This window comes from Oncorhynchus nerka, linkage group LG4, assembly GCF_034236695.1.
Source record: "Oncorhynchus nerka isolate Pitt River linkage group LG4, Oner_Uvic_2.0, whole genome shotgun sequence".
Lineage (NCBI taxonomy): Eukaryota > Metazoa > Chordata > Actinopteri > Salmoniformes > Salmonidae > Oncorhynchus > Oncorhynchus nerka.
The window spans coordinates 101080897-101105757 of NC_088399.1; the positions used below are offsets into that span (position 1 = coordinate 101080897).

The window sequence follows — 24861 nt, forward strand, 5'->3', positions numbered from 1 at the left end:
AAAATAACTCCAATATAGTGTTTTTTCTCAAAGTTTCCGGGATGTAACGTAATCCCACTTATATCAGTATACTCTTAACAACGTAAGCATTACGAAACATCTATTCGATCAAATAAACCTCACGTAGTAAATAACTCATTCATTTTTTAAATGTATTTTATTTCGTGAAACCAAATTTCGACACTTTCTCTCATTGACCTACATAACAAAGCAAAAAAAAAAAAAACTCCTTGTTTTGTGGATAGAAACATCGCCTCCAGCAGCTGGAAGCAGAGATTTTAAATCGTCCGCCGAGTTGGACCTCTCGCTTCCTCTCTGGTGTAGCCACAGATAGAGAACATCTCTGGTGCGGCTGTCTGACGCCGGTCGGCCATTTTGGGAAGGTTTGTTCAACGACGAGCTGCTAGCTACCGACAACACCGACGAATACATAAAAGGAACTGAATAACAAAAAAATACGTTTAAAAAAAAAAACTTTACTTTAAAAAAACAAAACATCGTTCAATATGGGTCCACCAGGAGACAACCCACGTCGTGTGTCCTCTGAAAGAACGGAGGATTTCAGTTGGTTTGTCAATTTATCTTGACATGGCATGTAAAGGTTAGTTAGTGGTTGTGACGACTGAAGGAAAAGCACGAAAAAAAAAAACCCCAGCGCAGATAAATAGTTAATAATTCAACTTCAACGGGGTGAAAGAAATTATTATTATTATTTTATTTTTTTCGAAAAACACGTTTGTTTGTCTGTATAAAAAAAAAAAAAAAATTGTTGTAAAAATCTAGTCGGTTCTCTCTACGGGAATACTAACCAGCATGATGATATTGAAGCAAAATGTCATTTAAAATGCCGAGATACAACAGTTAGGTAGTCAAGCGGACAAGTCATTCCACATTAAACACCAAACAAGCCAGACAGAAACTCAGCGGAAATGTAAAACGAAACATGGGACTTGTCAGCTAACTTAACCCGCACGACTATAGGCCTCCAATTACATCCAACTAATAAAAATGATGTAGCTAGTTAGTTGACCCACTAACTAGTTAGTGTTGAAAGTGTATGCTGCTTAGTCTTAACTAGTTCACGTTTAACTTTGTCAACTAAAAAATAGTCACGCTATGAGTATCGACAACGGAAGTAAACAAGGCCGCGGACCAGTTCAATGGCATTAAAAAACACCCCGGGAGATGTTAAAATACTCTGTAAACTTCAATGTTTTAACTTGGTGCCATCGGCTTCTGGCATCCACATTGACTTGTCATGATGCTTTTCTATATATGTCCCTCAGTTATTCAGGAACACGTTCATAACGCGGTCTCTGCCGAGAAATAAACACAAACAAAACGGCGTCAATCATGGACGAAGCTTTGAGTTTGAGAAGACACGAATAAAATTGTCTTTTAGTTTTGTGTAGTAATCTCCTATTTCACTAGCGAGAAGTAGTGTCGGTATGGGTTTGGGAAATGGCTATCCTTTCTGTTAGTAGTTGTTGTCAGTAACCTAAAGGAAAAGGTGTACTTCTCATTTTTAATTTGCTCATTTGTTTTCACTAGGCAAATGTGTTAGAATTAAAGTTCATTTGGTCTGTATTCAAATGTCATACTTTTAATCACAGCATGGCTTCTTGAGTAATTACTAAAACAAATGTAGCCAAATATTGATTCAAGAACCCCCGCTCCCCCTCCTGAGCATAAACTATTTTAAATAAACAAAATGACATAGCTTGCTATTTCATTTGTTTCCTCCTTAAGTTGGTAGTTATTTCAAAAGAGCTAGTGTAGAATAATTTAGATTTCTCGTTCTGTAAAAGGTAGCTAACGAGCTACATATAGACAACTCGAAAGTATAGTCAAAAATATTCTGTAATTAGGGAAGACACCTAGCATCAAAATCTAATCATGGGGGACCCAACCTGGAGAAGAAACCAAACTAGAGATCGACTCCGTGCTCAGATTCGAAAGAAAAGGGAATCTTTGGCAGACCAGTTTGACTTCAAGATCTACATAGCCTTTGTGTTCAAGGACAAGGTGAGTATTATGGAGGAAGCAAACGAGGTTCTACTTTCTACTTCCCCAGAGTCCCATTTAACTCGTGGAGACCATTTTGTTTCTGCCTTGCAGTTTGAAAAAAAAGTTGCTAACTAGCGTTGGCACGTATAACTCAGGCAACACCTAGTTAGCAATTGGCTCACAAAACTACCTCTTAACTTCCTTCACACTGCGACACAGAGACATCAACGTATCCCTTACGTGTCTCCTCCCTGTCCTCTCTTTCGGCTCCTTCCTATGGCAGAAATCGTCTGCACGGTTATTGTTATTGTCTCTTCCCTGTCCTCTCTGCTCCTTCAGAAGAAGAAGTCTGCTCTGTTCGAGGTAGCTGAAGTGGTACCAGTGATGACCAACAACTATGAAGACAACATCCTGAAAGGTGTGCAGGCTTCCAGCTACTCCCTCCAGAGTTCCATGGAACTTCTGCAGAAAGATGTCGTGCAGTTGCACGCCCCACGCTACCAATCAATGCGCAGGGTAAGTCAGGAACACGGATTCCTTCCGTTGGGCGAACCTACCAAAACCATTGTTCGTACACCGCCACGGGCACAGTTGGGCTTTCCTCCATGTTGTTAGGTTCTATTTCTCAGAGTTAAAAACTCTACGGACGTTACGAAAGCTTAACCAAGTTTATTCTTTCCAGAGGATCAATACAACTGCATTAGACAAACATTTTCACACGAGCCCTGATATATAACCTCTCCTCATAGGCCGAGCCCTGATATATAACCTCTCCTTATAGGCCGAGCCCTGATATATAACCTCTCCTTATAGGCCGAGCCCTGATATATAACCTCTCCTTATAGGCCGAGCCCTGATATATAACCTCTCCTCATAGGCTGAGCCCTGATATATAACCTCTCCTCATAGGCTGAGTGATATATAACCTCTCCTCATAGGCTGAGCCCTGATATATAACCTCTCCTCATAGGCTGAGCCCTGATATATAACCTCTCCTCATAGGCTGAGCCCTGATATATAACCTCTCCTCATAGGCTGAGTCTCCTCCTACCCATCTGTACAAGCCCTGATATTTAACCTCTCCTCATAGGCTGAGTCTCCTCCTACCCATCTGTACAAGCCCTGATATTTAACCTCTCCTCATAGGCTGAGTCTCCTCCTACCCATCTGTACAAGCCCTGATATTTAACCTCTCCTCATAGGCTGAGTCTCCTCCTACCCATCTGTACAAGCCCTGATATTTAACCTCTCCTTATAGGCTGAGTCTCCTCCTACCCATCTGTACAAGCCCTGATATATAACCTCTCCTCCTACCCATCTGTACAAGCCCTGATATATAACCTCTCCTCCTACCCATCTGTACAAGCCCTGATATTTAACCTCTCCTCCTACCCATCTGTACAAGCCCTGATATTTAACCTCTCCTTATAGGCCGAGTCTCCTCCTACCCATCTGTACAAGCCCTGATATTTAACCTCTCCTCATAGGCTGAGTCTCCTCCTACCCATCTGTACAAGCCCTGATATATAACCTCTCCTCATAGGCTGAGTCTCCTCCTACCCATCTGTACAAGCCCTGATATTTAACCTCTCCTCATAGGCTGAGTCTCCTCCTACCCATCTGTACAAGCCCTGATATTTAACCTCTCCTCATAGGCTGAGTCTCCTCCTACCCATCTGTACAAGCCCTGATATTTAACCTCTAGGCTGAGTCTCCTCCTACCCATCTGTACAAGCCCTGATATTTAACCTCTCCTCCTCCTACCCATCTGGCTGAGTCTCCTCCTACCCATCTGTACAAGCCCTGATATTTAACCTCTCCTTATAGGCTGAGTCTCCTCCTACCCATCTGTACAAGCCCTGATATTTAACCTCTCCTCATAGGCTGAGTCTCCTCCTACCCATCTGTACAAGCCCTGATATTTAACCTCTCATAGGCTGAGTCTCCTCCTACCCATCTGTACAAGCCCTGATATTTAACCTCTCATAGGCTGAGTCTCCTCCAACCCATCTGTACAAGCCCTGATATTTAACCTCTCATAGGCTGAGTCTCCTCCAACCCATCTGTACAAGCCCTGATATTTAACCTCTCATAGGCTGAGTCTCCTCCTACCCATCTGTACAAGCCCTGATATTTAACCTCTCATAGGCTGAGTCTCCTCCTACCCATCTGTACAAGCCCTGATATTTAACCTCTCATAGGCTGAGTCTCCTCCAACCCATCTGTACAAGCCCTGATATTTAACCTCTCCTCATAGGCTGAGTCTCCTCCAACCCATCTGTACAAGCCCTGATATTTAACCTCTCCTTATAGGCCGAGTCTCCTCCTACCCATCTGTACAAGCCCTGATATTTAACCTCTCCTCATAGGCTGAGTCTCCTCCTACCCATCTGTACAAGCCCTGATATTTAACCTCTCCTTAGGGCCGAGTCTCCTCCTACCCATCTGTACAAGCCCTGATATTTAACCTCTCCTCTCCTCCTACCCATCTGTACAAGGCTGAGTCTCCTCCTACCCATCTGTACAAACATTGTCTCCTCCTATCTTCGCTGATATTTAACTCTCCTCAGGCAGGATATTTAACCAAGTGATATCTGGCCATAAACTTTTATTTCTCCCATCTGTACAAGCCCTGTGACCTGACCTCAACCCCCTTCATCAGTAATCCATGTCTCTCTGAGTCTCCTCCCCTTATCAATGCCTGCCGTACAAGCCCTGATAATCACTTCCCCCATGTACTCAACACATTCCAATCTGTACAAGCCCTGATAGTGCTCCTCCTACATCTATATATTTAACCTTCCTCCTATCTGTACAAGCCCTGATATTTACCTTCTGGTGTCTCCTCCTAGACCCCTGATATTTAACCTCCACTATATACCTTCCTCCTATCTCCTCCTACCCATTGTACAAGCCCTGATATTTAACTGGTGTAGACCCTCCACCTCTCCTTATACCTTCCTCCTATACCCATTACCTTCTGGTGTAGACCCTCTACTATAAGCCCTGATATTTCCTCCTATACCCATTACCTTCTGGTGTAGACCCATCCACTATATATCTTCCTCATAGGCTACCCATCTGTACCCCTGATTACCTGCTGGTGTAGACCCTCCACTATATACCTCTAGGCAGAGTCTCCTCCTAGCTTAACTCCTCCTCCTATACCCATTACCTTCTGGCTGTAGACCCTCCACCCTATATTTAACCTTCCTCCTATACCCATTACCTTCTGGCTGAGTCTCCTCCTACCCATCTGTAGACCTTCCACTATATACCTTCCTCCTACAGATACCCATTACCCTCTGGTGTCTCCTCCTAGACCCCTCTACTATATACCTTCCTCCTACTGAGATACCCCTGATTACCCTCTGGCTGAGTCTCCTCCTACCCATCTGACCCTCCACTATATAACTTCCTCCTACAGATACCCATTACCTTCTGGTGTAGACCCTCCACTATATACCTTCCTCCTATAGATACCCATTACCTTCTGGTGTAGACCCTCCACTATATACCTTCCTCCTATAACCATTACCTTCTGGTGTAGACCCTCTACTATATACCTTCCTCCTATACCCATTACCTTCTGGTGTAGACCTTCCACTATACCTTCCTCCTATAACCATTACCTTCTGGTGTAGACCCTCCACTATATACCTTCCTCCTACAGATACCCATTACCTTCTGGTGTAGACCCTCTACTATATATATACCTTCCTCCTACAGATACCCATCCTCCTATACCCATTACCTTCTGGTGTAGACCCTCCACTATATACCTTCCTCCTATACCCATTACCTTCTGGTGTAGACCCTCCACTATATACCTTCCTCCTATACCCATTACCTTCTGGTGTAGACCCTCCACTATATACCTTCCTCCTACAGATACCCATTACCTTCTGGTGTAGACCCTCCACTATATACCTTCCTCCTATACCCATTACCTTCTGGTGTAGACCCTCCTCTATATACCTTCCTCCTACAGATACCCATTACCTTCTGGTGTAGACCCTCCACCTTCCTCCTATATACCTTCCTCCTATACCCATTACCTTCTGGTGTAGACCCTCCACTATATACCTTCCTCCTACAGATACCCATTACCTTCTGGTGTAGACCCTCCACTATATACCTTCCTCCTATACCCATTACCTTCTGGTGTAGACCCTCCACTATATACCTTCCTCCTACAGATACCCATTACCTTCTGGTGTAGACCCTCCACTATATACCTTCCTTCCCTCCTACAGATACCCATTACCTTCTGGTGTAGACCCTCCTCCTATATTACCTTCCTCCTATAACCATTACCTTCTGGTGTAGACCCTCTACTATATACCTTCCTCCTATACCCATTACCTTCTGGTGTAGACCCTCCACTATACCTTCCTCCTATAGATACCTTCATTACCTTCTGGTGTAGACCCTCTACTATATTCCTCCTATAGATACCTTCCTCCTATAACCATAACCATACCTTCTGGTGTAGACCCTCTACTATATACCTTCCTCCTATACCCATTACCTTCTGGTGTAGACCCTCCACTATACCTTCCTCCTATAGATACCCATTACCTTCTGGTGTAGACCCTCCACTATATACCTTCCTCCTACAGATACCCATTACCTGCTGGTGTAGACCCTCCACTATATACCTTCCTCCTACAGATACCCATTACCTTCCTGGTGTAGACCCTCCACTATATACCTTCCTCCTCCCCATTACAGACCCTCCACCCTTCCTCCTATTACCTTCTGGTGTAGACCCTCCACTATATACCTTCCTCCCATTACCTTCTACCCTCCATTACCTTCTGGTGTAGACCCTCCACTATATACCTTCCTCCTATACCCATTACCTTCTGGTGTAGACCCTCCACTATATACCTTCCTCCTATACCCATTACCTTCTGGTGTAGACCCTCTACTATATACCTTCCTCCTACAGATACCCATTACCTTCTGGTGTAGACCCTCCACTATATACCTTCCTCCACTATATTACCTTCTGGTACCCTCCACTATATACCTTCCTCCTATTACCTTCTGGTGTAGACCCTCCATTACCTTCTGGTGTAGATACCTTCCTCCTACCCATTACCTTCTGGTGTAGACCCTCCACTATATACCTTCCCTATACCCATTACCTTCTGGTGTAGACCCTCCACTATATACCTTCCTCCTATACCCATTACCTTCTGGTGTAGACCCTCCACTATATACCTTCCTCCTATACCCATTACCTTCTGGTGTAGACCCTCTACTATATACCTTCCTCCTATACCCATTACCTTCTGGTGTAGACCCTCCACTATATACCTTCCTCCTATACCCATTACCTTCTGGTGTAGACCCTCCACTATATACCTTCCTCCTATACCCATTACCTTCTGGTGTAGACCCTCCACTATATACCTTCCTCCTATACCCATTACCTTCTGGTGTAGACCCTCCACTATATACCTTCCTCCTATACCCATTACCTTCTGGTGTAGACCCTCCACTATATACCTTCCTCCTATACCCATTACCTTCTGGTGTAGACCCTCCACTATATACCTTCCTCCTATACCCATTACCTTCTGGTGTAGACCCTCCACTATATACCTTCCTCCTATACCCATTACCTTCTGGTGTAGACCCTCCACTATATACCTTCCTCCTATACCCATTACCTTCTGGTGTAGACCCTCCACTATATACCTTCCTCCTATACCCATTACCTTCTGGATACCCATTACCTTCTGTAGACCCTCCACTATATACCTTCCTCCTATACCCATTACCTTCTGGTGTAGACCCTCCACTATATACCTTCCTCCTATAGATACCCATTACCTTCTGGTGTAGACCCTCCATTACCTTCCTCCTATACCCATTACCTTCTGGTGTAGACCCTCCACTATATACCTTCCTCCTATACCCATTACCTTCTGGTGTAGACCCTCCACTATATACCTTCCTCCTATACCCATTACCTTCTGGTGTAGACCCTCCACTATATACCTTCCTCCTATACCCATTACCTTCTGGTGTAGACCCTCCACTATATACCTTCCTCCTATACCCATTACCTTCTGGTGTAGACCCTCCACTATATACCTTCCTCCTATACCCATTACCTTCTGGTGTAGACCCTCCACTATATACCTTCCTCCTATACCCATTACCTTCTGGTGTAGACCCTCCACTATATACCTTCCTCCTACAGATACCCATTACCTTCTGGTGTAGACCCTCCACTATATACCTTCCTCCTACAGATACCCATTACCTTCTGGTGTAGACCCTCCACTATATACCTTCCTCCTATACCCATTACCTTCTGGTGTAGACCTTCCACTATACCTTCCTCCTATACCCACATACTCTAAACCTCAGCACTCCCTCGGTGACATGAATAGGTATATTTTCAATCCAACAATGTCAACAATGAATGTTCCTCATTTCTACTAGCACGACTCGCATTGCAGCGCTTCAGCCAGCCTGCCACGTTGTCTGTTGTCCTCGGGGAGACACTGACAGTGACCTGGCTGTCTGTACACTACTGGCTGGTGTTCATTTCCCGCCCTGCTCGGGGAAACCGTGCCGTTTATTAGCCTACAGATGAAATAAGTTACGATGAACACCACGTGGTGGTGAAAGTGCATGTTGATGAGTTCGATGCCCGACTGCCGTTAGACTAGCACGTGGTCTGAATAGTTTACTATTTAACACAACAGTTTTTGTGACAACTGTCCATATCGTTAAATGTGAACACATGAGCTTCAGAGCTTATATGTCATTTGTTTTGTGCACTATGTCATTTGTTTTGTGCACTATGCCATTTGTTTTGTGCACTATGTCATCGCACACTGATTTTTATCAGCATCAGGTCAGTTTGGTGGAGACGCACCACTGGTGTTTGAATAATTCACATGGAAATCTGTGGCTAAATTGGACGGGAACCCAGCTGGTGACACAGTCCTTTGGACCAGAGCCCTGTGTCGGTAGGTGACGTGCTGTTTATTGACTGTGTCGTTGCTCTTGTTGTTGTTGTTGTTGTTGCTGCAGGATGTCATAGGATGCACCCAGGAGATGGACTTCATCCTGTGGCCGCGCAACGACATAGAGAAGATAGTCTGTCTCTTGTTCTCCAGATGGAAGGGGGCCGAGGAAGAACCCTTCAGGCCTGTTCAGGTAAAACGTTTAGCTTCCTTCATCAAATAGCTACACACCTGGGTCCTATTCACTACGCCCCTGAATTCAAATGTAATATATATATTATTTTTATTTGACCTTTTATTTAACCAGGCAAGTCAGTTAAGAACATGTTCTCGTTTTCAACGACGGCCTAGGAACAGTGGGGCAGAACGACAGATTTTTACCTTGTCGGTTTGGGGATTCGATCTTCTAACCTTTCAGTTATTAGTCCAACGCTCTAACCACTAGTCTACCTGCCGCCCCTCCACTCTAACCACTAGTCTACCTGCCACCTCTACACTCTAACCACTAGTCTACCTGCCGCCCCTCCACTCTAGCCACTAGGCTACCTGCCGCCCCTCCACTCTAACCACTAGTCTACCTGCCGCCCCTCCACTCTAGCCACTAGGCTACCTGCCGCCCCTCCACTCTAACCACTAGGCTACCCTGCCGCCTCTACACTCTAACCACTAGTCTACCTGCCGCCCCTCCACTCTAGCCACTAGGCTACCTGCCGCCACTCCGATCTAACCACTAGGCTACCTGCCGCCTCTACACTCTAACCACTAGACTACCTGCCTCCTCTACACTCTAACCACTAGGCTACCTGCCCCCTCTACACTCTAACCACTAGGCTACCTGCCTCCTCTACACTCTAACCACTAGGCTACCTGCCTCCTCTACACTCTAACCACTAGACTACCTGCCTCCTCTACACTCTAACCACTAGTCTACCTGCCGCCCCTCCACTCTAGCCACTAGGCTACCTGCCGCCCCTCCACTCTAACCACTAGGCTACCCTGCCGCCTCTACACTCTAACCACTAGTCTACCTGCCGCCCCTCCACTCTAGCCACTAGGCTACCTGCCGCCACTCCAATCTAACCACTAGGCTACCTGCCACCTCTACACTCTAACCAATAGACTACCTGCCCCCTCTACACTCTAACCACTAGGCTACCTGCCGCCTCTACACTCTAACCACTAGACTACCCTGCCGCCTCTACACTCTAACCACTAGACTACCCTGCCGCCTCTACACTCTAACCACTAGACTACCTGCCTCCTCTACACTCTAACCACTAGGCTACCTGCCGCCTCTACACTCTAACCACTAGGCTACCTGCCTCCTCTACACTCTAACCACTAGACTACCTGCCGCCTCTACACTCTAACCACTAGGCTACCTGCCGCCTCTACACTCTAACCACTAGGCTACCTGCCGCCTCTACACTCTAACCACTAGACTACCTGCCGCCTCTACACTCTAACCACTAGACTACCTGCCGCCTCTACACTCTAACCACTAGACTACCTGCCACCTCTACACTCTAACCACTAGGCTACCTGCCTCCCCTACACTCTAACCACTAGGCTACCTGCCTCCTCTACACTCTAACCACTAGGCTACCTACGGCCCCTCCACTCTAACCACTAGGCTACCTACGGCCCCTCCACTCTAACCACTAGGCTACCTGCCTCCTCTACACTCTAACCACTAGGCTACCTACGGCCCCTCCACTCTAACCACTAGGCTACCTTCCTCCTCATATTCAAGTCGTATTCAGTACTAACCAGTCGTGGTGAACGTCCATGCTACGTTGAGGGCCTCCTCTGAACGTCCATGTACTGTTACGTTGAGGGCCAGTCCTGAACGTCCATGTACTGTTACTTGAGGGCCAGTCGTCCATACTGTTACGTTGAGGGCCACGTGGTGAGGCTGTACTGTTACGTTGAGGGCCAGTCGTGGTGAACGCCCCTCTGTTACGTTGAGGGCCAGTCGTCTGAACGTCCACTGTTACGTTGAGGCTACCCATGTACTGTTACGTTGAGGGCCCGTCCATGTACTGTTACGTTGAGGGCCACGTGGTGAACGTCCATGTACTGTTACGTTGAGGGCCTCGTCGTCCATGTACTGTTACCAGTCTGGTGAACCATGTACTGGTTGACCAGTCGTGGTGAACGTCCATGTCTGTTACGTTGAGGGCCAGTCGTAACGTCCATGTACTGTTACGTTGAGGGCTCGTGGTGAACGTCCATGTTCGTTGAGGGCCAGTCGTGGTGAACGTCCATGTACTGTTACGTTGAGGGCCAGTCGTGGTGAACGTCCATGTACTGTTACGTTGAGGGCCAGTCGTGGTGAACGTCCATGTACTGTTACGTTGAGGGCCAGTCGTGGTGAACGTCCCATTACGTTGAGGGCCAGTCGTGGTGAACGTCCATGTACTGTTACGTTGAGGGCCAGTCGTGGTGAACGTCCATGTACTGTTACGTTGAGGGCCAGTTGAGGTCCATGCGTTGAGGGCCAGTCGTGGTGAACGTCCATGTACTGTTACGTTGAGGGCCAGTCGTGGTGAACGTCCATGTACTGTTACGTTGAGGGCCAGTCGTGGTGAGCGTCCATGTACTGTTACGTTGAGGGCCAGTCGTGGTGAACGTCCATGTACTGTTACGTTGAGGGCCAGTCGTGGTGACGCGTCCATGGTGAGGGCGTCCCATGTACTGTTACGTTGAGGGCCAGTCGTGGTGAACGCGTCCATGTACTGTTACGTTGAGGGCCAGTCGTCGTCCATGTACTGTTACGTTGAGGGCCAGTCGTGGTGGTGAGTTACGTTGAGGGCCATGTGGTGAACGTCCATGTACTGTTGAGGGCCAGTTGAACGGGTTGCCCAGTCGTGGTGAACGTCCATGTACTGTTACGTTGAGGGCCAGTCGTGGTGAACGTCCATGTACTGTTACGTTGAGGGCCAGTCGTGGTGAACGTCCATGTACTGTTACGTTGAGGGCCAGTCGTGGTGAACGTCCATGTACTGTTACGTTGAGGGCCAGTCGTGGTGAACGTCCATGTACTGTTACGTTGAGGGCCAGTCGTGGTGAACGTCCATGTACTGTTACGTTGAGGGCCAGTCGTGGTGAACGTCCATGTACTGTTACGTTGAGGGCCAGTCGTGGTGAACGTCCATGTACTGTTACGTTGAGGGCCAGTCGTGGTGAACGTCCATGTACTGTTACGTTGAGGGCCAGTCGTGGTGAACGTTTTTATTAAGTGTGGTATCCAATATGTTTGTGTTTTGTTTATCCACAGGCCAAGTTTGAGTTTCATCATGGAGACTACGAGAAGCAGTTGTTGCACGCTATCGGCCGGAGGGACAAGGCTGGTATGGTTATGAACAACCCGACTCAGTCGGTCTTCCTCTTTATGGACCGACAGCACTTACAGGTCAGTCTGTTCACACCGCTGAGCTTACCACCCGCGGGGCTCTGTATACCACCCGCAGGGCTCTGTATACCACCCGCGGGGCTCTGTATACCACCCGCGGGGCTCTGTATACCACCCGCTCAGGGTCTTCCTCTTTATGGACAGCACTTACAGGTCAGGGCTCTGTTACCACCCGCTGGCTCTGTATACCACCCGCGGGGCTCTGTATACCACCCGCGGGGCTCTGTATACCACCCGCGGGGCTCTGTATACCACCCGCGGGGCTCTGTACCACCCGCGGGGCTCTGGTCAGACCACCCGCGGGGCTCTGTATACCACCCACGGGGCTCTGTATACCACCCACGGGGCTCTGTATACCACCCACGGGGCTCTGTATACCACCCACGGGGCTCTGTATACCACCCACGGGGCTCTGGTCAGACCACCCACGGGGCTCTATATACCACCCACGGGGCTCTGGTCAGACGTGGTGACCTATATAGGGAGTAGGGTGGGGTGGGGGGTCACATCTCTCTTGCTTTAGCTCCAGACAGCTGTTGATCCATCTGGGCCTGAGGGTGGGGTTGCACCAACATGAATTTAAATTCATCTAGGATTAGAGCTGATCTAGGTTTTGTAAATCTAGTTTAATAATTCATCAGAGAAGTGTTGCCACCTCTTAATTCTAAATCTGGATCAGTAAAACTGTGATTAGTGACACATTCGTGTTACCACTATGTGGAGGTTTGGAGTTGAAACGAAGTAGCTAGCCTACTTGACAAAATGAGACCACGAGGTTTCTGCTCTTGGATAAAATAATGACAATGTAACGTTGAAACTACTGCATCGGTCAAGGTTGGTTGATTTGAAATTAAATCTGTTACTTGCCAGTACTAGACAGAAAACGGGTCATTTGTTAGCAACTGTAGCTAGCTAGTTTTATAAACCAAGCTATAGCTTAGCATACAATGTCATTTATTATTGTCATTACGTTTTATTATTTGTGCGCTAGCCACCTGATCATGACACGTCAAATAAGATCACATTTCTCCGCTTATGAAAGAAAGGAAAAAAACCTCTCGTAGGAGATGATGGAGGAATTTAGGAACGTACCGGAGGATTTTTAAAAAGACAAGACGACAAAAAAAAAAAATGTCAAAAAGATGGAAGGAGCCACCCCGGATCGACACGGATTTAAAGAGACGAGGGAACCAAATCGGATGAAAGGTGGACAAATCAAAAAATCTTCAAAGGATGCAGCAGAGGAGAGGCGGGGGCTATTTCAGACCGAGGGGGGGGGTGGCTCCGTCCTAGGGGGCTATTACAGACCGAGGAGGGGGAGGCTCCGTCCTAGGGGGCTATTTCAGACCGAGGAGGGGGGGTGGCTCCGTCCTAGGGGCTATTTCAGACCGAGGAGGGGGGCTCCGTCCTAGGGGGCTATTTCAGACCGAGGAGGGGGGTGGCTCCGTCCTAGGGGCTATTACAGACCGAGGAGGGGGGGTGGCTCCGTCCTAGGGGCTATTTCAGACCGAGGAGGGGGTGGCTCCGTCCTAGGGGCTATTTCAGACCGAGGAGGGGGGGTGGCTCCGTCCTAGGGGGCTATTACAGACCGAGGAGGGGGGGCTCCGTCTAGGGGGCTATTTCAGACCGAGGAGGGGGGTGGCTCCGTCCTAGGGGGCTATTACAGACCGAGGAGGGGGCTCCGTCCTAGGGGCTATTTCAGACCGAGGAGGGGGGGTGGCTCCGTCCTAGGGGGCTATTTCAGACCGAGGAGGGGGCTCCGTCCTAGGGGGCTATTTCAGACCGAGGAGGGGGGGGGGGCTCCGTCCTAGGGGGCTATTTCAGACCGAGGAGGGGGCTCCGTCCTAGGGGCTATTTCAGACCGAGGAGGGGGGGCTCCGTCCTAGGGGGCTATTTCAGACCGAGGAGGGGGGCTCCGTCCTAGGGGGCTATTTCAGACCGAGGAGGGGGGCTCCGTCTAGGGGGCTATTTCAGACCGAGAGGGGGGGCTCCGTCCTAGGGGCTATTTCAGACCGTAGAGGGGGCTCCGTCCTAGGGGGCTATTTCAGACCGAGGGGGGGGCTCCGTCCTAGGGGCTATTTCAGACCGTAGAGGCGGGGGTGGCTCCGTCCTAGGGGCTATTTCAGACCGAGGAGGGGGGGCTCCGTCTAGGGGGCTATTTCAGACCGAGGAGGGGGGGGACTCCGTCCTAGGGGGCTATTTCAGACCGAGGAGGGGGGCTCCGTCCTAGGGGGCTATTTCAGACCGAGGAGGGGGCTCCGTCCTAGGGGGCTATTTCAGACCGAGGAGGGGGGCTCCGTCCTAGGGGCTATTTCAGACCGAGGAGGGGGATGGCTCCGTCCTAGGGGCTATTTCAGACCGTAGAGGGGGCTCCGTCCTGGGGGCTATTTCAGACCGAGGAGGGGGGGGCTCCGTCCTAGGGGGCTATTTCAGACCGAGGAGGGGGGGCTCCGTCCTAGGGGCTATTTCAGACCGAGGAGGGGGCTCCGTCCTGGGGGCTATTTCAGACCGAGGAGGGGGGCTCCGTCCTAGGGGGCTATTTCAGACCGTAGGAGGGGGGCTCCGTCCTAGGGGCTATTTCAGACCGTAGAGGGGGGCTCCGTCCTAGGGGCTATTTCAGACCGAGGGGGCTCCGTCCTAGGGGGCTATTTCAGACCGTAGAGGGGGCTCCGTCCTAGGGGGCTATTTCAGACCGTAGAGGGGGGCTCCGTCCTAGGGGCTATTTCAGACCGAGGGGGGGCTCCGTCCTAGGGGGCTATTTCAGACCGAGGAGGGGTGGCTCCGTCCTAGGGGCTATTTCAGACCGAGGAGGGGGGGGCTCCGTCCTAGGGGGCTATTTCAGACCGAGGAGGGGGGGCTCCGTCCTAGGGGCTATTTCAGACCGAGGAGGGGGGCTCCGTCCTAGGGGGCTATTTCAGACCGAGGAGGGGGCTCCGTCCTGGGGGCTATTTCAGACCGAGGAGGGGGCTCCGTCCTAGGGGGCTATTTCAGACCGAGGAGGGGGGGCTCCGTCCTGGGGCTATTTCAGACCGTAGGGGGGGGGCTCCGTCCTAGGGGCTATTTCAGACCGTAGAGGGGGGGCTCCGTCCTAGGGGCTATTTCAGACCGAGGAGGGGGGGGCTCCGTCCTAGGGGGCTATTTCAGACCGTAGAGGGGGCTCCGTCCTAGGGGGCTATTTCAGACCGTAGGGGGGCTCCGTCCTAGGGGGCTATTTCAGACCGAGGGGGGGCTCCGTCCTAGGGGGCTATTTCAGACCGTAGAGGGGGGCTCCGTCCTAGGGGCTATTTCAGACCGAGGAGGGGGTGGGGGTGGCTCCGTCCTAGGGGCTATTTCAGACCGAGGAGGGGGGGAGGCTCCGTCCTAGGGGGCTATTTCAGACCGTAGAGGGGGGGGGCTCCGTCCTAGGGGCTATTTCAGACCGTAGAGGGGGGGGGGCTCCGTCCTAGGGGGCTATTTCAGACCTGAGGGGGAGCTCCGTCCTAGGGGCTATTTCAGACCGAGGGGGGGGGGCTCCGTCCTAGGGGGCTATTTCAGACCGTAGGGGGGTGGGGGCTCCGTCCTAGGGGCTATTTCAGACCGAGGAGGGGGGGCTCCGTCCTAGGGGGCTATTTCAGACCGAGGAGGGGGGGGGGGCTCCGTCCTAGGGGCTATTTCAGACCGAGGAGGGGGGGCTCCGTCCTAGGGGGCTATTTCAGACCGAGGAGGAGGAGGGGGCTCCGTCCTAGGGGGCTATTTCAGACCGTAGAGGGGGTGGGGGTGGCTCCGTCCTAGGGGCTATTTCAGACCGTAGAGGGGGGGTGGGGCTCCGTCCTTGGGGGCTATTTCAGACCGTAGAGGGGAGGGGGCTCCGTCCTAGGGGGCTATTTCAGACCGTAGAGGGGGGGGGGGGACTCCGTCCTAGGGGCTATTTCAGACCGTAGGAGGGGGGGTGGGGGGCTCCGTCCTAGGGGCTATTTCAGACCGTAGAGGGGGGTGGGGCTCCGTCCTTGGGGGCTATTTCAGACCGTAGAGGGGGGGGGGCTCCGTCCTAGGGGCTATTACAGACCAAGGAGGGGGCTCCGTCCTAGGGGCTATTTCAGACCGAGGAGGGGGGGGGGGCTCCGTCCTAGGGGGCTATTTCAGACCGAGGAGGGGTGGGGGGTGGCTCCGTCCTAGGGGCTATTTCAGACCGTAGAGGGGAGGGGGCTCCGTCCTAGGGGCTATTTCAGACCGTGAGGGGGGGGCTCCGTCCTAGGGGGCTATTTCAGACCGTAGAGGGGGTGGGGGGCTCCGTCCTAGGGGGCTATTTCAGACCGTAGAGGGGGTGGGGGGCTCCGTCCTAGGGGGCTATTTCAGACCGTGAGGGGGTGGGGGGCTCCGTCCTAGGGGGCTATTTCAGACCGTAGAGGGGGTGGGGGGCTCCGTCCTAGGGGGCTATTTCAGACCGTAGAGGGGGGCTCCGTCCTAGGGGCTATTTCAGACCGTAGAGGGGGGCTCCGTCTAGGGGCTATTTCAGACCGTAGAGGGGGTGGGGGGGCTCCGTCCTAGGGGGCTATTTCAGACCGTAGAGGGGGTGGGGGCTCCGTCCTAGGGGGCTATTTCAGACCGTAGAGGGGGGGTGGGGGGCTCCGTCCTAGGGGGCTATTACAGACCGGGGGCTCCGTCCTAGGGGCTATTACAGACCGGAGGGGGCTCCGTCCTAGGGGGCTATTTCAGACCGTAGAGGGGGTGGGGGGGGGCTCCGTCCTAGGGGGCTATTTCAGACCGTAGAGGGGGTGGGGGCTCCGTCCTTGGGGGCTATTTCAGACCGTAGAGGGGGTGGGGGGGGGGGGGGGGCTCCGTCCTTGGGGGCTATTACAGACCGTAGAGGGGGTGGGGGGGCTCCGTCTGGGGGCTATTACAGACCGTAGAGGGGGCTATTTCAGACCGTAGAGGGGGCTCCGTCCTTGGGGGCTATTTCAGACCGTAGAGGGGGTGGGGGCTCCGTCCTTGGGGGCTATTACAGACCGTAGAGGGGGTGGGGGAGGGGGCTCCGTCCTAGGGGCTATTTCAGACCGTGGGGGGGGCTCCGTCCTTGGGGGCTATTTCAGACCGTAGAGGGGGTGGGGGGCTCCGTCCTTGGGGCTATTTCAGACCGGAGAGGGGGTGGGGGGCTCCGTCCTAGGGGCTATTTCAGACCGTAGAGGGGGCTCCGTCCTTGGGGCTATTTCAGACCGTAGAGGGGGTGGGGGGGCTCCGTCCTGGGGGCTATTTCAGACCGTAGAGGGGGAGGGGCTCCGTCCTAGGGGGCTATTTCAGACCGTAGAGGGGGTGGGGGGCTCCGTCCTTGGGGGCTATTTCAGACCGTAGAGGGGGTGGGGAGGCTCCGTCCTAGGGGCTATTTCAGACCGGAGAGGGGGTGGGGGCTCCGTCCTAGGGGCTATTACAGACCGGAGAGGGGGTGGGGGGGGCTCCGTCCTAGGGGCTATTTCAGACCGTAGAGGGGGAGGGGGCTCCGTCCTAGGGGGCTATTTCAGACCGGAGAGGGGGAGGGGGGCTCCGTCCTGGGGGCTATTTCAGACCGGGGAGGGGGGCTCCGTCCTAGGGGGCTATTTCAGACCGTAGAGGGGGGGGGGCTCCGTCCTTGGGAATTGATCCTATCACCCAGAAGATATGCGAGATGATTCCCCGGCAGTTTGCCCCTCTCCATATCCCCTATGATGACAGACACCTTGACCCACCAATATTTAGTCAGCCTAAATAACTGGTGAATATCAATGCCTATAATGTACGTTAAAACTAACGTTAATGCAACTTCAGTCCAACGTTACTGTTATCAGACCCGTTACAGCATGTTACACACAACAGCATTCGTACCAAGGCTGGGCATATCATAAACCCCCAATTCAATTGTTATAGTCTACTAATAATGACTTAATTATCATTAAAACTCAACAGGATTGAACCTGTCTTTAATTATTCTGTAAGGAACTCGTTTTGGTCTCAACAGTAGATATGCCTCTCATTTGATCAGATAAAACACCTCAAGTGGCAGTTTAGAATTAATCTCCGATCTAAATTCATATTTTTTTGAGCAACAGGCTTAATTAATCTAGGTTTAAAGTGAAAACTAAGCTTGGGTTAGAGGAATGATTTTAAATGAACTAGGATTCATTTAAAACTAGGTTTATAATTGGGTGTAACCAGAGTAATAGATACACCTGGATTTTAACCCCCAGAGTAAGAGATACACCTGGATTTTAACCCCCAGAGTAAGAGATACACCTGGATTTTAACCCCAGAGTAAGAGATACACCTGGATTTTAACCCCAGAGTAAGAGATACACCTGGATTTTAACCCCAGAGTAAGAGATACACCTGGATTTTAACCCCAGAGTAAGACACCTGTTTTAACCCCAGCATAAGAGATACACCTGGATTTTAACCCCAGGTAAGAGATACACCTGGATTTTAACCCCAGAGTAAGAGATACCCTGGATTTTAACCCCAGTTAAGACAAAAGATACACCTGGATTTTAACCCCAAATAAGAGATACACCTGGATTTTAACCCCACTTAATTATCATTTTAACCCCAGAGTAAGAGATACACCTGGATTTTAACCCCCAGAGTAAGAGATACACCTGGATTTTAACCCCAAGAGTAATATACACCTGGATTTTAACCCCAGATAAAATACACTCAATTGTGGCATTCCTTCTCCCCTCAATGCTAACCTGTCACCACTGCACCAGTCACAATTTTTTGGGAAAGGCTTAATTAATCTAGGTTTAAAGTGATCATTCAGACAAAGGTCTCTGGGTTAGGGACAATGTTTTAAATGAACTAGAATTTAAATATATTAGTGAAATGACTTATTATTAATAGATTCTATGGTCTCCCCTTGATTTTCTCCCCGTTGTCCCCCTCTTCTCCCCGTTGTCCCCCTCTTCTCCCCTCTTCTCTCCCCGTTGTCACCCCTCTTCTCCCCGATAAAGTCACCTGGTTTCTCCCCAGTCCCCCTCTGCTCCCCGTTGTCTCCCCTCTTCTCCCCCGTTGTCTCCCCTCTTCTCCCCAGTTGTCCCCCTCTTCTCTCCCGGTTTTTCTTCTCCCCGTTGTCTCCCCTCTTCTCCCCGTTGTCTCCCCTCCCCGTTGTCTCCCCTTTCTCCCCAGTTGTCCCCCTCTTCTCCCCGTTGTCCCCCTCTTCTCCCCAGTTGTCTCCCCTCTTCTCCCCCCGTTGTCCCCCCCCCTTCTCCCCGTGCCCCCTCCTCCGTTCCCCCTTTCTCCCCGTCAATGTCTCCCCTGTCCCCCTCTTCTCCCCGTCCCAATGGTTTTCTCCCCCGTTGTCTCCCCTCTCCCCCTCCTCCGTTGTCCCCCTCTTCTCCCATGTTGTCTCCCCGTTGTCCCCCTCTTCTCCCCGGTCCCCCTCTGTCCCCGTTGGACCCCTCCCTCCCCCGTTGTCCCCCTATTCTCCCCTCTTCTCCCTTATCTCCCCTAATAGATTCTATCTTCTCCCCCGTTGTCCCCCTCTTCTCCCCCGTTGTCCCCCTCTTCTCCCCGTTGTCCCCCCCCCGTTGTCCCCCTCTTCTCCCCCGTTGTCTCCCCTCTTCTCCCCCGTTGTCACCCCTCTTCTCCCCGTTGTCACCCCTCTCCCCCTCCCCCGTTGTCCCCCCCTCCCCCGTGTCCCCCTCCCCTTCTCCCCCGTTGTCTCTCCCCCTTGTCTTCTCCCCGTTGTCCCCCTCTTCTCCCCGTTGTCCCCCTCCCCTTGTCCCCCCTCTTCTCCCCGTTGTCCCCCTCTTTGTCTCCCCCCGTTGTCCCCCTCTTCTCCCCGTTGTTCTTCTCCCGTTGTCCCCCTCTTCCCCCTCCCCCATTTCTCCCCCCCCTCCTCCGTTGTCCCCCTCCCTCCCGTTGTCCCCCTCTTCTCCCCGTTGTCCCCCTCTTCTCCCCGTTGTCTCCCCTCTTCTCCCCGTTGTCCCCCTCCCCGTTGTCCCCCTCTTCCCCCGTCCCCCTCTTCTCCCCCATTGTCTCCCCTCCCCGTTGTCTCCCCTCTTCTCCCCTATTGTCAACCATGTTTTCTCTTGTCATCCCTTCTTTCTCCCCTGTCAGACTCCTAAAACCAAGGCCACAGTTTTTAAGTTGTGCAGCCTTTGCCTGTACCTGCCCCAGGACCAGCTAACGTGCTGGGGCGTTGGAGACATCGAAGACCATCTCCTCCCGTACATGCCCGACTAGGCCCAGCCGGCCTCCATGGCTTCCACCCACAACACAAGGAAGACTTAACCCCTAAGCCACTGAAGCAAGTTGATCTCATCCACCACACATCCTTCCTTCCATTGAATAGAACTGCTGCTTGGGTCTCTTGTTTGTTAAGTTTTTCCATCGTCCTGAAGCTAATTTTAAAAAATAAATAAAAATCTGTATTTTGTTTTTCCTTACCTACCAAGCTTCCTCCTCCTAGCAGTTTTTGGATTGGTTCTACCTTTTTATCCACCCTCCCTCCACCATCCATCTTGTTGTTTCTGTTTATTTTGAACCTGCACGAACATTGATTTTGAGTGGTTGGTTATCTCCCCCCCATCCCCATGGAGCCGCACTGTCAACGACACAGAGCAGGAACTCTTCATGTTGCTACCAAGCAGGATCAAAAGCCATCACAGGTTGTTTTTATTACGATGTTCACAGGGGTCCTCTGTCTCTGCTGGACACATTGTAAACCATGTCATAACAGATTGGAAAAGCTTCTATCATTTCAAAATCTTGGGTTAGATGGAAAACATACCTGGGGAGGAAGAGGGGGGGGTGTTCTAGAAGGACTAGCTACCATCTATGACGGGTCAGCCTAGATAAAAGCTTGGGTTAGAGGGAAACATACCTGGGGAGGAAGAGGGGGGGGGTGCTCTAGAAGGACTAGCTACCATCTATGACGGGTCAGCCTAGGTGGCGTTAAAACGTCCCCTGTAAAGCGAAGATAAAAGGTGAAGGAGTGTTTGTCAAATCATTTGGTGTAGGTATTTCCATATTTTTTTTTTATATATATATATATTTTTTTTAAGCCACACTTGTTTAATGTTGGCTGGTTATTTCCTTTCTGGGTTCATTTCCTTTTCCTGTGAAATATACCAGGAACACCGTTGGTCTGATCTGGAGTTGGGAACTGATGGGAGGAAGTTGTCAAGACAGACGGTGAATCGCATGGTGTTTTATTGTGTTGGAAGGTTGTTATCACGCAAAGCCATTCGAGCTACTGAAATGTGATGTTTGTTTCTAGGGTGGGGGTTGGCATGGGTGTTGTTTGTTTCTGGGTGGGGGTTGGCATGGGTGTTGTTTGTTTCTGGGTGGGGGTTGGCATGGGTGTTGTTTGTTTCTGGGTGGGGGTTGGCATGGGTGTTGTTTGCAGAATGAATGTACCTAACAACGGAACAGGTTGTGGAGTTAATTAAATGGGACCGTCACCTGTTTATATTCCTTTAATTCGATAGTATCCCAAAGGGGACTAATTGTTGCAGTGCTTATAAAATGTAAAATGGGGGGTGGTTTTTGTTTTGTTGTTGCTTGCTTTGCTGGGGGGGAAAATCAGTCAGTACATTTAATTGAGGGTTTTCTTTGTTGATTCAATATGTTCTATTTTAAAAGGTTATTTGAGTCTATTCTTCCTTTTTTTTTTTTTTTAATTTTTTAAATGCATCTAGAAATCAACACGGCTGAACAAATCCCAATACAATGTAACATTTGAAAGTATTTCCTGGTGCGTTTTATTTGTGTGTAAACACAGTGTTATATATTTACGGCAGAATGACAATGCAGAAAAATTATTATTATTATTTAGCAAGCCTGTTGTGGGGTAAAGAACAATTTACTGACACAGTTTCACAATAGTGACGTTTCTTCACCCCACAGACTGGACAGCATCACAGCAGCAGTATGATCATTCACAATTTGCTGATGGGGGGGAAGGTACAGATCTAGGATCAGCCCCCCAAATCTTAACCATTTGGGGGGGGTGCTAGACTGACCCAAGACCAGTGTACAGGGGCAACATCACCCTAGACCGAGCAGCTGATCTAGCTCCCAAGGTGCTTTGTGTGTCTTCCTTGTGCGATGAGTTTCCCAGAGGCTTTGCTAGTGAGGTCGACAGTAGCGAACGCCAGGGTCCGTCCTTGCTTCAACACTGTGGCTGTGATCAGCACGTCCTCGCCCATCTTGGCAGCATTCATGTACCTGTCGGGAAACAGTTGGTCCATTCAGTGGCTGTGTCCTAAACGGAACCCCTTTGTGCACTTTAGACCAGAGCCCTAGGTTGTGTCCTAAACGGAACCCCTTTGTGCACTTTAGACCAGAGCCCTAGGTTGTGTCCTAAACGGAACCCCTTTGTGCACTTTACACCAGAGCCCTAGGTTGTGTCCTAAACGGAACCCCTTTGTGCACTTTAGACCAGAGCCCTAGCCTGTGTCCTAAACGGAACCCCTTTGTGCACTTTAGACCAGAGCCCTAGCCTGTGTCCTAAACGGAACCCCTTTGTGCACTTTAGACCAGAGCCCTAGGTTGTGCCCTAAACGTAACCCCTTTGTGCACTTTAGACCAGAGCCCTAGGGTGCTATTTTCAGACAGAGATTTTCCTTTTCAGTGTTTTGACAACAGGCTACTCTCTACTCCTTCACCTATTACAGTGTGTGACTTGTAGAGGCCTAGAGAGTTCGGGCTCAGCCCAAGACTAGACAACCAAAACAGCTCTACATAGAATAGAGCACATGCATTATGTTTATTTTACAAGTATATTATCAAGCCTGGGTACCAGTCTTTGTGCCATCATACCAAACCGCACAAATAGATCTGAGACCAGGCTACATTCCCCATGTGTCACCCAGCCACTGTAATTGACGTATAAAACTCACGTGATGTTCATGTCCACGCTGACACCGGGTGCTCCCCGTTCCGTGTACATGATGGCAGTGGTGGAGATGACGTCGACCAGTGTTGCCGTCAGACCCCCGTGAAGGGTGCCCCCTCGGTTTGTGTGCTCCTCTTCCACTTTAAACTCACACACCACTTTCCCTGGGCTGGCTGTTACAATGTCCACCTGGGGGAACGGACAACCAGTCATTAATTATCCCTTGGATCAATTAAAGAAGAGGGCACTGTAAATATGTCCCAAGAGTTGCAAGACTAGGGGTAAATCTCAATTGTATTTCCTTGTGTCCTCTACTTTCCTCAAAATGCATTTAGAGGAACCTCAAATATTCTGCTCCGATGTGCATCGAGAAGGACACGAGGGAGGACGTGAGAAATCGAGAAAAATAAAATTGAGATTCACTCAAGGTAACGAGATAAAATGTAAGGGGTGTCGTGAAAACACTTGTTTTCCCACATACACAACAAGCCTGTCAAGGTAGGTGGATTTGGGAAGCAACCTCCGGTGCTCACAGTACACGTCTCTTGTACAGTAACTCGTAAAATGTGACATACCTTACTTAAAACTCGATCAAACCCCGGACTGTCCACCATCGCCCGCATAATTGTTTTTAACGAGTTTAAAGACAGAGAAACCATGTTTTAATGCTGACTGTGTTCAATGTCAACTTGATAAAAGTAGATTTTCCTCCAAACAGGAAACTGTTCCGATAGCTAAATCTTCCGGATATCATACAGTTAAACAATGTTCCGCTTTGATTTAATATTTATTGGGCATGATTATGCATTTATTTACTCGCATATGAAAGTGTCATATTATATTGAAAGAGTTCGTGTTCATTTTCTACATATTTACATATTCTACATATTTCTACATAACTAGCCAGATCTTTGCGTCAACCCGGACTATTTAGACTCTCACACAGCTCTTAAGTGGTGTCAGAGCTTCAACAACAACACTCATCTAAAATACCTTTTGCGTCGCTTCTAACAAGATATAAGCATCGCCATGAAATAGAGAAACGATTAGTAATATTTCCAAGTCTATGTCGACTTCAGAAGAAACGAGGACTTCTCTGTGATGAGTTCCTGCCCGTTACAGGATTCTTCAGCTCCGTGGCTCAACACTAACGTTGCCGTGCTGAAAATGACGGGGAAATGGAGGTCTAACTAGCTCATATCAGTCCAATTTTTATTAGTGCCCCTTTCCTTCGTACGAAACTGTTCGTATACTATCCAGTGTGTTGCCAATAGTATTTGTTTTTAATTTTGTCCCCACAGTCTCGTTTGTGGTTAGTTATGTATTCACTCCAATAAAGTTTGTCCGACGTTTTCAGGCCTCAGAACTGTTTTAATTGTTATGTCAATCATGTATAGATTCTGCTATCGATGAATAGCAAAATAAACACCATGATAGATGAGTACAGAGTACAGGACTCGGTGTGACGCTCATTCCTTTGACGATAGACGCGAATCCGACCATTACCTCTGGTGAGACAAAACCGCGACTCGTCACTTTATTCCAGTCCTGCCTGTCCAGCGATGGTGGGTTTGTGCCCATGTAACAGTATAACTTTAGAC

At 50.1% G+C, this 24861-nt stretch overlaps 2 protein-coding genes across 3 annotated transcripts; one reads left to right on the forward strand and one right to left on the reverse strand.

Moving 5' to 3' along the window:
• Window positions 1–292: 292 nt before the first annotated feature.
• Window positions 293–22110, forward strand: lg4h6orf62 (linkage group 4 C6orf62 homolog). Its single transcript, XM_065018067.1, has 5 exons — window positions 293–2025; window positions 2347–2523; window positions 9067–9192; window positions 12280–12414; window positions 20479–22110. Exons 1-5 carry the CDS (start codon window positions 1897–1899, stop codon window positions 20602–20604), a joined length of 693 nt encoding a protein of 230 aa, XP_064874139.1. The 5' UTR covers window positions 293–1896; the 3' UTR covers window positions 20605–22110.
• acot13 (acyl-CoA thioesterase 13) lies at window positions 22101–24861 on the reverse strand. Of its 2 annotated transcripts, none has more exons than XM_029656143.2 (3): window positions 24767–24861; window positions 23265–23449; window positions 22101–22590 (listed from the first exon to the last, which is right to left on the reverse strand). In XM_029656143.2, exons 1-3 carry the CDS (start codon window positions 24839–24841, stop codon window positions 22434–22436), a joined length of 417 nt encoding a protein of 138 aa, XP_029512003.1. In that variant the 5' UTR covers window positions 24842–24861; the 3' UTR covers window positions 22101–22433. The 2 variants fall into 2 exon arrangements, with proteins under 2 accessions (XP_029512003.1, XP_029512002.1); XM_029656142.2 differs by lacking the exon at window positions 24767–24861 and adding an exon at window positions 23836–23998.

Coding starts and splice junctions, on each gene's coding strand:
- lg4h6orf62 (XM_065018067.1), top strand. CDS start 1,897: ATGGGGGACCCAACCTGGAGAAGAAACCAAACTAGAGATCGACTCCGT. Junction 9,193..12,279: donor AACCCTTCAGGCCTGTTCAG/GTAAAACGTTTA, acceptor GTTTATCCACAG/GCCAAGTTTGAGTTTCATCA. Junction 12,415..20,478: donor TGGACCGACAGCACTTACAG/GTCAGTCTGTTC, acceptor CTCCCCTGTCAG/ACTCCTAAAACCAAGGCCAC.
- acot13 (XM_029656142.2), bottom strand. CDS start 23,919: ATGGTTTCTCTGTCTTTAAACTCGTTAAAAACAATTATGCGGGCGATG. Junction 23,450..23,835: donor TTGATCGAGTTTTAAGTAAG/GTATGTCACATT, acceptor CCGTTCCCCCAG/GTGGACATTGTAACAGCCAG. Junction 22,591..23,264: donor AGCGTGGACATGAACATCAC/GTGAGTTTTATA, acceptor GTTTCCCGACAG/GTACATGAATGCTGCCAAGA.